General features: G+C 43.5%; 1 protein-coding gene across 1 annotated transcript; it reads right to left on the minus strand.

Annotated features, from left to right (window-relative positions):
- Positions 1–3,730: 3,730 nt before the first annotated feature.
- Positions 3,731–12,146, minus strand: LOC139657665 (non-homologous end-joining factor 1-like). Its single transcript, XM_071535571.1, has 5 exons — positions 12,081–12,146; positions 11,184–11,327; positions 7,085–7,271; positions 5,112–5,221; positions 3,731–4,389 (listed from the first exon to the last, which is right to left on the minus strand). Exons 1-5 carry the CDS (start codon positions 12,144–12,146, stop codon positions 4,309–4,311), a joined length of 588 nt encoding a protein of 195 aa, XP_071391672.1. The 3' UTR covers positions 3,731–4,308.
- Between the last annotated feature and the right edge of the window lie 1,635 nt (positions 12,147–13,781).

Consider the following 13,781-nt stretch of genomic DNA (forward strand, 5'->3'; position numbering starts at 1 on the left):
TGTCACCGCTATATTTCTTCTGATGTGTGCCTCCCCCCCTCCCCTCCCCACTCGCTTGTCTTCTCCCTCAAAACTTTAGAGCCACGGGAAGGGAACAGGACTCATCTCCGAGTCCCAAAAAAGTCGCCATTCCCGGCGCGTAAAAGGGGCCGCTGCGCCGCTGGAGACGTGCTGGAAAGATCTCAACCTGTCCGCTCAGTCGCTGACACTCTCCTATCCCAAGTCCACGCGGAGGCAGGGGCATAAATAGGCGAAGTCAGTTTATCTTGGCAGCCAGGTTCAAAGCTGTCTCTCTGTCTAAGCTGTGAGAAACGGGCTACAGACAGACACACAGGCGCACAGTGCGTAGGCTGGCTGCGCCTTTTGGGCACGGCGGTCAAAGGGTGTCCCCGCAGCGGTTTCTGCCTCTCGGGTTTGTTCTCAATGCGTCCCTGTGGCGCAAGGCTGTTGGCAGAAATGGAAATGGAAGAGATCCTACTACAGTACAGATGAGGTGCCGTGGAGGAGAAGAAGACCGCGCCCTGCTGGACCTGCCCTCTGTCCCAGCCTACCGCCACCTCTCCTCCCATCGGGGTGGCACAGGCTCCGCGTCTCCCTTCATCTCTGCCGCTCCGCTCCGCTACTGTAGTTCAGCCAAAAGGAGACAAACAGCGGCCCGCTCGACTGTCCAGCCTGGCGCGCGCTCGCACTGTCCTTTGGACTCTTGTCTTGAAGTCACACGAAGACGCGTAAGCACCAGCGCAGGTGCGCGCCTCAAGACAGGGGTTCCCAAACCTTTTCATGTCAAGGCCCCCGAATAGAGCAGCATTAGATCACAGTCAGCAGAGGGTTTTGTTATTAGATATCACTTCATACAGAATTACATAACAGTCTGCACGGTAGGTGAGGAAGTAACAGTGGAGAGAGGGAAACCTTTGACCAAAACAGTCATCCTTATGCATTCCCTCATTGTGCAAATGCCTAGTAGTGAAATCAAACCATTCATTCATTCAGTTGTGTGTCACTATTCAGTCATGTTGCTGGGGACCGCCTGGAGCCCCCTCAAGGACCCCCAGAGGCCCCGAGACCCTACTTTAGAAACCACTGCCTTAAAGGAGAAATCCACGCTCAGATCCTCTCACACTGTTATATATCACACATCTGTGATGAATGTATTCCAGGAGCTGTTTTGTGATGAAGTGATGCAATTTACTTTTTTGGTGAACCCTCTTTCCCTCAACCTGCCTCGTCTACTTCTATTGCAGTTAGTGATTTCCTACATTTCCCAGAATGCCATTCGACAACCTCCAGACGTACGGATGTGGACTTGTTACATTCAGCGATGGGTTTTATGTGTCGATGGAGAGTGATAGCGATAGAATAAGAGTCCGAGAGTTATTCCAGTTGAGAAAAAGTGAGAATCGTCCCCTTACTCAGAACCCAACCTTGTCTCTCTGCTTTATTGCATTCTGGTCTCTCTCCTGCTCCTGTGGCTGGAGAAATTGGTCTCTCTCCTCTTCTACAATGGATTTCTCCCTGTATGATTTTGGAACGTCTCTCGGTGCAAAATGGCGGCTCTAGAAAGAAGCCCTCGCTCTTTGATTCTGAGGGACTGACACCAAAACCTGACGTTTACCGCTGATGTTTTACATCCTGAAACATTTTCTCATATCAGACATCACCAATAGCTGTTAACAGTGTTTAAGTGTTTTAGGGTGGATTTTCTCCTTTAAGCCAAGAGACTCTGCAGACAGACAGATCTGTAACAAGCTGCGGCTCTTTGTGCACGGAGATCAGCTGTGGATAATGGAGCGGCTCGGCGAGAGGAGCAGTGAATTATGTGGCGGTCAGGTCCGGTTTCACCGACGGAGACGGGACACCCAACACCCAGAGACTGGACCGCCCCACTGAGACCGCTGAGCCTCTCCGGCCATTAAAGAGGCTGGCACTGATGTCATACCCTTTAACGGTGGTTCCCAAACTGGGGTCCGGGGACCGCCGGGGGGCCGTGAGGGGATTTCCAGACCGGTCCACAGCAAAAAGAAGAATATTTTCATTGTTATTCCATTCATAAAATGATTAGGACAGTGAGATGATGTCTAAAAGTGACTAGAACAAAACAAAAAGGAGAAAAGCCTTCTTTGTTGCTGAAAAAATTTATCAAATGGGGGTTTGCGGTTAGAAATTTATCAATTTGGATGATCTTTGACATGAAAAAGTGTGGAAACTCCTGCCCTAAATGATGCAAAATGCCAACTTTCAGTTAAAACGAGGCAGCGATTCAATAACACTGGTCACTCTATAAATGGCAATGGTTTTCTCTTTTCTTAAGGCCAGAAACACACTTCAAATCGTTCTGAACCATACAGGCAAACAGTGACTTTTCAGCTAAAACTTCAATAGCATTCCGGAGATGCTGCAACACCTTGAGTCAACATCTCACTCTCCTCTGAAAAAGGAGAGCGGCTGCACTATCGACCGCTGTCAGCTCCGGCAAGTGGGATCAATGCTTATTATACTCAGTCTGTGCTAGGTGGGGGAAAAAAAACCACTTCAAAATATATCTGGTTACAAATGAAGTCTACCGCAGAAGAAGGAGAACTATCAAAACACATTACAAAATACAGATAAGGAATATTGAATTAGCAGAGGCATATTGTGTAGTTTCAAAATTCAAAAACAATGCAAATCAGAAGACATGAAAGCTTGTGTACAAATGAAGTTTTGTTCCAAAGTGATATATAAATAGATAAATAGATATCCACCATTTAAAAAAATAAATGACACCCACTCTCTCATGTTGACTCTTGGCATGAAAGTGAAGCACAATTTTTTGGTTAGTATTGTACTTAGGAGTCATCTTAAGACATTTGCTGATAAAACAGTTCATTTTTTGAGGACAGAATCATTTTTCTTTTACAAACTTTTTTCCAAAATGGATATATAGCTTTTTGGAATGAAACTGTTCAAACTGAAACAGCAGTTTCTTGTGAAACTTACTGTGATAAGGAAGCTAAAGTGCCTTCCTGAATTTATGCTTTAACACTAGGAAGAAGAAAAGGCCAAGCACAATCTAGCAGAGTCTGTTTTGAATTTTAGAATTGAAGTATCTCCGCTTTCAAAATCTCCCTCTAGAATTTGTCCTATATCCACTTTCTGTACAAACCAGTACACTAGATTTTCTGAATAACGCAAGAAAACAGTAATCAGAATTAAATTGATGGCTTGTTGGCCTTCTCTCAGCCAAAATCCACTGTTCTCTCTAGTATTAATAGACGTCTTGGTTTGACGTCATTCAGCTTCCCGGGCCGATCTGACGCTGCAACACACATCTTGCGTTTCCCAACTTCCCCTGAGATCTCTGAGCAGATGTTGATGTTTGAGCAGCAGGGCGGCCCAGAGGTCAGAGACACCGTCCTGTAACAGTAAAGTCGCAGGTTTGACCCCCGCAACAGACACAGAGTCCTTGCTCTCCTGGCTCCCTCTGACCTTTGACCCCTCTGGTGAAATGTGGACATGTACAGTATGTGTCTCATATTAGATGAGAGAAATTCACAATTATACTGCACATAATGTGGAGCGCAATTACAACATTTGAATATTCCTGATAAGCCGTTTAATATTCATTTTAACATTCCTCCTACTTCTTACTGTGAAACAAGCAGTGACATCAAACCAGAAGCTGCCATCTTTAAGCCCCGGATCCAGTTACATGGGAAAAGAAGACTAAATGTTGTTACATGACTTTCTTAAAGCCTGATAAGGTCTGTTTGTTTTGTTCGTTGTATTTTCCAGCACTTTGTAACTTTGCTAAGTGTTATACAGTTATTTCTTCTTCTTATTAAAGTTATTGTATTAATAGCGTGTTTTCTCCATTAGGTCTAGTTTCTCTCCAGAAACGTAACCTACTTTGTTACAAATTGCATGCAGGTTATTTTTTCAGACTTGTCAAATACAAAATAAAAATAGAAAGTAATTTCCTATGCATTTCAAATAATGCAGCTGAAATATATACAATGAATGTTTCAGCAATTATCATGACTTAAAAGGTAAAAATCCGAGCCAAAGGCCATGAGTTGGTGTTCGATGCATCATAGCACAAAATCATTAAAATATAAAAACATTATTTATTGAAATACATTTTCCACATAAAAACCTTCTCCATAAACCAATCAAACCAATTAAAAGTAGCGGGTGTCCTAACTAAAAAAAGTCTCCTTCTTGAAAGCAGAATATTAAAAACAAGACACAGTTTGCAACACTAATGGAAATAGAGCACTTTGGAAATTAACTCCTTATTTGTCGTCTATTGCTTCCTACTGCTGCGGCTCATCTGAAGAGTCCAGCGGCTTTCTTCTTCTTTGGTCTGGGGGCGGGTCGCTCTGCAGGATCGGCCGCGACAGGTAGAGACTGCAGAGGACAGAGGGAGAGCAGAGGATGAGTGGACATACTGGTGTACTGTACGCTTTTCCATTCAGTCTAGTTCACAGTTTGGTTCTGGAAGGATCCACCAGGAATTTTTGGTTCTGTCCCACTTCCAAGAGGTGCTGTTTGGGCATCAAGGCTAATTCCTTGACCCTTTTTTTAATAAATAAGCTCATTCAACACACTAGGTTCAGCTCTTCCATTTGTGGATATATTGTGGATATAGTTGTATTAGCCGTCTGCCTTATCACTTCTTCCATTTTGTCAAACTTCTGTTATTAATAATGTCATTATTAACGCCTCCAACTGCCATTCTTTCTGAACTCAAAGTAAAAATCACCCACAATAGTCTGTTTTACAGTTGGAAAAGTTGTTTAAGTTTACTATGATTTCCTTTTTTGTTTTATTTTCAGGATTGAATGATGTAACTGAGAAATTACATTGCCAGAAAAGGTGAACACAGGGCATTTCCATAACAACTTATTTGTAGGAGTTAATGAGGAGGCAAAAGCTGACTCACATATTTGTATAAGACAACAATGCAATAAATAATCAAGTCAAAACTAAGACGATCTGCTAAATTTACAAACAAACCATGTAGGTTGTTTTTCAAACTTTAAGAAAAGTGTTTAGATTCATTTTAGATTAGAATGGGAATCTATGAGAATGATAAAGGCCGTGCTGCTGATCTCTCCTCCCTGCGGTACCTGTTGTTCCGCGGTTCCGGCGGCCATCTTGGCTCCAGCTGTATCCCTCGGGCCATTCCGGCTCTGCTCTCTGTCTCCTTCACCTGCTTCACTGCTCACAGCCGCCTCACCTGGAGTACGGAGACATGGACGTTCACACATACACACACTGACAGTGGGATTACTCTGTGTGTGTGTGTGTGTGTGTGTGTGTGTGTGTGTGTGTGTGTGTGTGTATTAGTGATGTGCAGGTCAACTCCAGAGATCAGGAACTAACACGCACTACTCAAAAAGGTTAAAATGTAAAAGTAGGGCTGGGCGATATGGTTGAAATAAATATCATGATAATCATAAGGATTTTTCTCGATATCAATATATATCAGGATATGGTTCATGTATGCGAAATCACGTTAAATAATCAAATTAATGTTCATCTCATTGAACTGAATGGTGATGTTAGGTGTGATGTCAAACAAAACAGAAATATTCAAATAATATTCCTACCATACCTCATTTTATCAGTTTTTAAGTAAAATTTGCTTGTCATCATCAATTTAGACAGCAGAGATGTGTCACGATATTAAAATATCTTCATATCATCACGATATGATTCCACTGAAAGGCGATAAATGATAATATTGAATTATCACCCAGCCCTATGTCAAAGAACGTATCTTAAACCACTATAAAATTGACTCATAATTCTATAAATCGTATAGCAATGTATGTAATAATTAATAATATTATAAATTATATTGCCCGATAATGATAAAATGATAAAATAATGATCTACCAGACTAAGTGATTTCCAACCAAAAAACGTTTACTGTCATAAACAAATGTTGCTGCCGTCCACATGAATGTAAGATGACATGTTGTTTTCCTCGCTCACATACATGTGTTGTCATGTCTAAGGTTCCCGTGTTATGTCGGTCGGTCATACATGTAGATTTCTCCTCATTCATTACAGATGACACAGCTGTCACCAGCAGCGCCATCCTGAACCGCTGCAAAACATTTCTCCCACACTGCGCTTTTCCATCCTTCCTTTCTCTTGTTTTTGAACTCTTCATTTTGCAGTTTTTCATGAAGGTTTTCCCCAAGTGTTGTGATTTTTTCCACTATTATCTCTGTTAGTCATAAAACGTACCATATATTCGTGGTTGTATAGCTATTACTTTATTTTCTCCTGCCCACATATCACTAATGTGTGTGTGTGTGTGTGTGTGTGTGTGTGTGTAACTGGGTGACTGGGATCTGATGAGTGGTGAGGAATATCGGACTGCATTATGACACTGTGTTTAGAGCAGTGGTTCTCAACGTGCGGTCCGGGGACCACAAGGGGTCCGGGGACCACCAGGGATCCTTGAGGGGGTTCCAGGGGGTCCCCAGCAAACTGATAATGTTAAATTTCACCCCATTATTTAATTTACAAGAAATTAACACAATTAGAGAATGTAGAAGAATGACTATTTTGATCATAGTTTCACTGTTATCTCTCTACTTTCAATACACATAGTCATGGTACTCTGGACAAAATTATATCTAACAATGAAAATATTCTCAGATTTGGGTCCAAGAGACAAAATCTCATCAAATGGGGGTCAGTGGCTCTAATGTGGACTAAATTAGGGGTCCTTAATATGAAAAAGGTTGAGAATCACTGGTTTAGAGAGACTGTCACACAAATCAACAGGTTTGATCTGTGTGACAAGATTTATATATATATATATATATATATATATATATATATATATATATATATATATATCTTCACAGTGCTTTTTCTAAAAAAATTTGGCTTTCAGCACTTTGGAAGAAACATTGAGGGTGGAGAATGAGAGGCTGACGGTTAGGATTTGCTCATTGTGTTATAATGAGATCATGAGAAACACCTTTCCCTCTAATGAATAATTGCTGCGTTCTGAACTTGTGATTTTGTTAATTGCAAAGCCTTTAAAGTAAAAATTGAGTTGTGTAGGTATGGATCAGACCTGGAGACGGGGCGAGCTCAGGTTCCTCAGCGGTGGCGGGCCGGTTCTCCTCGGAGGAACGTCTCTCTGACAGTTTGCGTTTACGTGTATTCGTGTTTCCGTGGGCGACGATGGTCCTGTACAGATCCTGGAGCTCGGCATCGAACCCCAAACCCTCCTGCTGCCCAGAGCACACCTGTGGCAGAGCCTGAGGGAGAGAGGAGGGGAGTGAGTTAGAAAGATGGGGAAGATAAATGAAGGAAAGTAGTAGGAAAATAACAAAATAAAAAGTGAAACAAATTGTGCAGGTGAGATAAAAAAAAACAAACGTATAACTTATAGACAAATTGGAAAACAATACAACAAAAACGCTACAGAATCAAGATGTGAAAATAAAGATTAAAAAAAAGAGAACAAGGAGAGAACAAAATGAGATGTACCAGTTGAAAGAAGTGATACCTGCACATCCAAAATGATTGATAACACAGAATTCAAATAGATTAGATAGCTCACTTAGGTCTTGGTTTACAAAATCATTACCCATTACTTTTCCAGACTGGATATCTATTTCAGAGATACTGAATGATGAACTTCAGGTTATTTTTTCCCCCATAGCAGATATATAAAATGCTATTTTGGAAATGTAGACTTCAATTGTCTTATTAGGAAAATCACTGGCAGTCCTGTACTTTTATCAAGTTTGAATTTCTTGACAGTATTTGCATTTGGGATTTTGACCTTTGGTCAATATGTAGATAGTGGCAGATGAGTCAATTTGACAGAAAACTACATATCATCACCATATCTGTCAAACAACTACATATCATTTGTTGTGTATTGGACCTCAACAGTATTTCAGTATCTTTATTAAGGGAAATTTGGCTTGCAGCTAGGCATATAAGACACAAAATAAAACACAAAGACACAATAAAAACACTTCCAGACAATGAAAAAGAAACAAGATAAAGAATATATCAATCAAATTCTGTTTCCATACTCTTCCAGACTTTTCAGGCCTGGATAGAAACCCTGAATAAACAGAAGTGAATCAACTCTGGATTTAGAGATGGCTGTTAAGTGAGGCAGCCGCACCAATAAAGCAATATAAAAATGAACATGCAATCATCAAGTGCACATATCGCAGCCGTGATTTCAAGCTTCCTCTCGGCCCCGGTCTGGTGCCCTTCGGGTATGTTTGTTTTACGGCCCAGGTATGGCGGTCACATGGCCCGAGGTGTGATGAAGGGTGCGACCGGGCTGCGATAAGCCTCTAATCAAAGCTGCATTATTGGCACAGCTGACCGCAGGTAGACCGGCGAGCAGGAACAACGCGACCGGAGGCAGGAAGCGCGTGCACAGATCATGTATGCGCACACACTCGGGGCGACCGCAGGCCTGACAGATAAGGGTGCGTGTAAACTCATGCGACATTATGCGAACGCACGGCCGACGCGTAGAAAAACACACGCTATTCACTAAATCCTGCTTTTTTTCCCCTCCGCCCCCCCCCCACCCCCCCACCCCCCCACCGAACGGAGAGGACAAACTCTCCAAATTAGCTCCTCAAATATTGACCAGGAGAAATTGGTGGTCTCTCGCTCGCTGTCAGGGAGAAGGGGCTCCTAAACACACTTTGGTCAGGTTTCGAGGTTTCGCATTGATTTATTTTTGTTATTTGTTTGTTTAAATATCGTAAAAATAAATGTATGCTCTGGTGAGCCTTAGTTCTCCTTTGGGCACAGAGAAACCAATGTGCTCCGGGGAGAGAAAGCCAGCAGAAAGCCGACGTTCTTCTCTCTCTTATTCACTTTCCTCCCCCCCCCAACATCCCCCTCTCTCTCCCGCTGCCAACCGCCTCACTTCAGATTATATGATCTGAAACACTAAGCTCAATTTGCTGGATCGCTGAAATCAACTGCCTTCGTCTTATTTGAACCGCTAAAGCTCCACCCCTCTCCTCCGTCTGTCAGGAAACGTATGAAATGAGCACAGCGGCTAGTAGAGCATATTATCTGCTGTTCCTCAGCCGGTAGGAAGGTGACGAGAAAGGAATGCTAACTGAGGAATAATAAAAAAAAAAAAAAAGAAAAAAGGTACAAAGTGACTCCTACGGGTCAATAACCTTTAACCATTTTTTTCATGCTGTGTAACGCTCTTCTGGAAAGTTCCTCTGGCCTCGCCGCTCTCGTAAAAAGAGCAAAGTCCTCCAACCAGGGAAAGGAGGAGGAGGAGGAGGAGGAGGAAGAGGAGGAGCGCTCACCTGCTGGCCACGCCCCCTAACTCCACCCCCCCCTCCCTCCCTCCCTCCTCCAGGCTGGCAGACTGCAGGGCATCGAGCCCCCTGGCATCTCACCTCGCCCGCAGCCCCGACCAAGAAAGGAAGGCAGAGGGGGTGAAAGGGAGGGGTGGAGTTAGGGGGCAGGAGAGTTGGTGTCGCCCCTATTATTAGCTGGTAAACAGCTCCGCTTTTAGACGGGCTGTTGTTGTTTTTGAGGGGCCGTTTTTCAAGGGGTCTGGAGCGCCGGAGTGGGGGGGGGGGATTGGTGCCGGCGTGTCTCATATTTACTCTCCCTCATCCTCTTCATCCTCATCCTCGTTTTTTTGTTGTTAACCTCAGCTTCCTGTCCCAAATACGAGACCGGCGTGCCGCTTTCCGGTTGAACCCTGACTACTGGGGTCAGCTCTTTGAATCGAACTGGAGGAGCATATTTTGTGTAACACTGAATCACAATAGAGTGTATAGAGATGTATTTGCATATTTTGAACATGAGAATTATGAGGCATAATGAATTTAATGAATCTAATGAAAAAAGTGCTCCGGTGCACAAGCATGAATTGATAGCAACAAATGTTTCAGTCCTCAGACCATCATCAGTGCTACTCAACACATTTATCAAGTCACTAAAATGTATAAATAACTAGAAACGTGTCAAGGCTGTTGACATTTAAGAGGAAAACTGAATTAATGTTTTTTTTCATATGCACATAGATCATTTTTTATATATTGTATATATATCAAGAGATGTTATATGTTCAACACAAATGTCTGATTGCTTATAAAATGTTCTGCTTTACAATAAAAAAGGGGATCATGTCCTTTATGAATGTCTAAATTAATGTGATTTCACTCAGCAAAGGAAAATATGTTCCAGTATATTCTCCCAATACCTAAATAACAAGTAAATTAATTTAATATACTGTATTTAGGACTTTTTCATCATGTAAAAGTGCTGAGAAACTGTGAACCTCAAAGAAACAATTCAATGGTTAATAGGACTAGACAGCGCTGAAACGACTAACAATATCTTAGGGAAGCGTGTGTGTGTGCGTTTGAAACTCCAACACACACACACACTCCTCGTTTCTCTTCTCCACACACACCCGGCAGGCGGCCGGCGTTAAGGCAAAACAAACAGAGGCAGGTGAAGTCTTAACCGAGCGCTTCGCTTTACATTTAAACCATAAATCAGTCTCCGCTTCCCAGATCCTCTCTGGCCTGATGCCATCCAGCGCTTCAGTTCACGTCCTGATCCCTTCTACCTTTCCTTTGTCGTCACATCTCCTTTCAGGGTGATGAGAAAGAAGATGCTGTGAATCTGAGCCAAGCTGGACCACTAGCTAGGTTTACATCAAGTCTAATAATCCGTTAATAATCAGAATAATAGCTCAATCAGAATAAAAATGCCTCAAATGGAATACACCAGCCCATATCAAATAAAATTTTGTTTGGCACAAAAAAAAGGAAAATATTAGCGGTTGATGGGCATGTAAAAGCTTAAACCAGCTACCTCCTTTGGTTAGAATACATAATATTCTATCTGCACATGCTTGTCCACTTCGGAGTTAGTGATGTCATCGAGTTTGGGGGAAAATCTAAAACATGGCAGGTGCAAAACAGAGCTTTGGTACTGACTGGTTGACAAAAATCTATCCTCTGACAGTTGAGGAAAGCCTCATGTGGACTGTTGAATTTAAAAGACACTCTGGGATCCCCTCCTGCACCAGTCATTCACATCGCGCCGCTACACCCAAGCGGCCGCCCCATTGGCAAGTGTGAAGAGCTGGAACAGCAGATGCAAAACAGAGAGTAACATAAGACAGACTCGCTATTGCATCTGACATGTTCACGTGCCGACGGACTGCTGCCGCTGCTGTGTTCTGTGTCGCTGCACTGCCTTACAGTCTCATGATCTCTTTGCGGGACGCCGCACTCGCCCCGTCCAGCCCGGGGCTCGGCCCAGCGGAGCTGCCCAGTGGCCGGCAGCTGGAGAGCCGAGAGGGGGAGAGCGCAGCGGAGCGGCCAGGCCACAGAGGGCCTAATTACAGGCCCGAGCCTGGGGACAACCCTGTGGAAACTGTGTGCAACTAGAGGGGAGAGGAGGAGGAGGGAGGGAGGGAGGGAGGGAGGGATGAGGAAGATCTGTGTGTTTTCCCTCGCCTGGTATTCAGACTGAATGGCCATTTGGTTCCCACTCCATTATTCAGCCTGAGAGTTCCTCCTCGTTAGCTGTTTTCTGTGTGGGGGGTGCGATTTTCCCCCGAACCAATCACTATTGCCTGACGTATCTGAACCGATCACTAGTGGCTGACGTATCTGAACCGATCACTAGTGACTGATGTATCCGCTCTGACGTTACTTCAGTCACACTGATGCTGCAGCCAGTCAGCCTCTACATGGTTAGCCAGCGGATTTACCAACTGCACCAAGGATGGTGGTTGATTTTGACAAAAACATTGATTTTGCAAGGACAGTATGTTGGTTAAGGGGCTGACTTAACGAACGGTTCAAAGGCGCTGATTGGCTCGATTGTTTCTCCGAGCGATGACCAAGCCGTTGACTAGAGCAACACCAAACTCTCCGAATCGCTCGACAAAATCGGAAAAGTGGGCGGGACGGAGAGTCAGGAGTCTGGAACCTGGGTTTGTTTTCCCATCTTTTCCTCTGTCCTGCACCCTGAAAAGGGGCCTCCAGGACGGTTATTAGAGCATTACATGGCTATCAGTTAAGGATGATTACTGAGGCCCTGAAGGCCTGGGGCTCAATTACAGCCTGAGCCCAGGGCAGAGGCCGTCTGCGCCCCATGGCGGCACTGTACATCCCCCGCCCCACCCCCCCACCCCCCTTTCCACAGGGGATAGGTAGACAGTCCACAAAATCAAATCAGCAGCTTCTTCGCTTTTATCACCTGCTGCCACTAAAACATAAAGAGAAAGAAAAAGCCAAACAGCGCTGCTCTACAAAGGCAAACAACAGCAACTACTTTTTGTGTGCTTCAAAAAGGTCAAAGGTCATCACTAGGGTTTACATTTCATATCAACAAAAAATTAGACCCATAAATGCTAGTAAATGATATACAGTCGACTTCTGTACCAGCAATATTTTTGGCGTGACAGGAAAAAAAAAACTTTGAAGTCGCTCTTCTCAGTTTCACTGCTCAGCCCGCTCTGGACTTCTCTAGCTGCATACACAACACACATCAGCGGAGACCGAGCCTCGGTTTCTCATGACGCCCCCTGCTGAAACGCTGTCGCCCCCACGCCCAGCTTTGTTTACGTTGTGATTTACTCATTTTTTCCACTCTCAAATTTATTGGCTGAGCTATCGATTCAGGAGCTGACAGTATGTGACCGCTAAATATGACTTCTCGGTGTATTTTGAAGTTTGTTCTCATCGGTGTGGTTTGTGAACAGCGGGGTCTGAAATTTGCAGAGAGATGTTTTTCCATTTGTAAGCTCTAGGTTTCAAAAATTGAGCTATACAGTACAGTATAGTACATACTCAGAAAAGTCTGGCTAAGAGCTTTCACACAGAATTTACCTCCAATGGTAGGTTAGTGGAATAAAGGCTCTTTTAGTGTCAAGATGCTTTTTTAAGTCAGCTGAACACTCAAAATGTTAAGAATTATCCAACTTCATGGGTGCAGCTTCCCTGTTAAAGCTGCACTAGGCAATTTTGCACATTAGAAACCCCAAATGGCAGCAGCAACAGGTAGCTGTTTGAAATTTAAGGACTTCAATACCCAGAAGTCCTGTGCGGTGAGGTCAGTGAACGTCACACAGCTCGCTCATGTTTACCAACCGGTCAGTTTGTGATGCTTTATACCAAAAGAAACCAAAGAGACGAGAGAGGAGAAGATCTAACGTTGGGGAGTCCAGCTTTCTCTGCTGCTGTTCAGGAGACAGTTTGGATTTCACTCTGAAGTTTGGATTCATCACTTTCTGTTGAGAAGTGACCAAACCTGAGACCAGAATTTAAAGGAATAGTTCACCCAAAAATGAAAATTCTGTCATCATCTACTCACCCTCATGCCAAATGAAACACAGGTGAAATTTGTTAGTCCATATAACACACAGGGAGGTTGCCAGCACAACTTGGTAGCAGCCTTCTCCAAAACAACTGAAGTCAATGGGGACCTGTTCTTTAGAGTTCCAAAACAAAAACAGCCAAACAATCACACTGTGAATAGAAAGACCTATACACCATTATCTGTTGCAAATCAATCAGCTGTAGTTAAGATTTGCACTAAATGATGGTGTAAATATACTGTAGGTCTTTTTGGAACTCTGAAGAACTGGTCCCTACTGACTTCAGTTGTTTTGGAGAAGGCTGCTATGGAGTTGTGCTGCAGCCTCCCTGTGTGTTATATGGACAAACTTCACCTGTGTTTCAACTGGCATGAGGGGGAGGAGATGATGACATAATTTTCATTTTTGGGTG

The sequence above is a fragment of the Centroberyx affinis genome, unplaced genomic scaffold (assembly GCF_046629955.1).
Source record: "Centroberyx affinis isolate AG114_WGS23_722 - 3 ecotype Tasmania unplaced genomic scaffold, CSIRO-AGI_Caff_v1 ptg002736l_1, whole genome shotgun sequence".
NCBI classification, from domain to species: Eukaryota; Metazoa; Chordata; class Actinopteri; order Beryciformes; family Berycidae; genus Centroberyx; species Centroberyx affinis.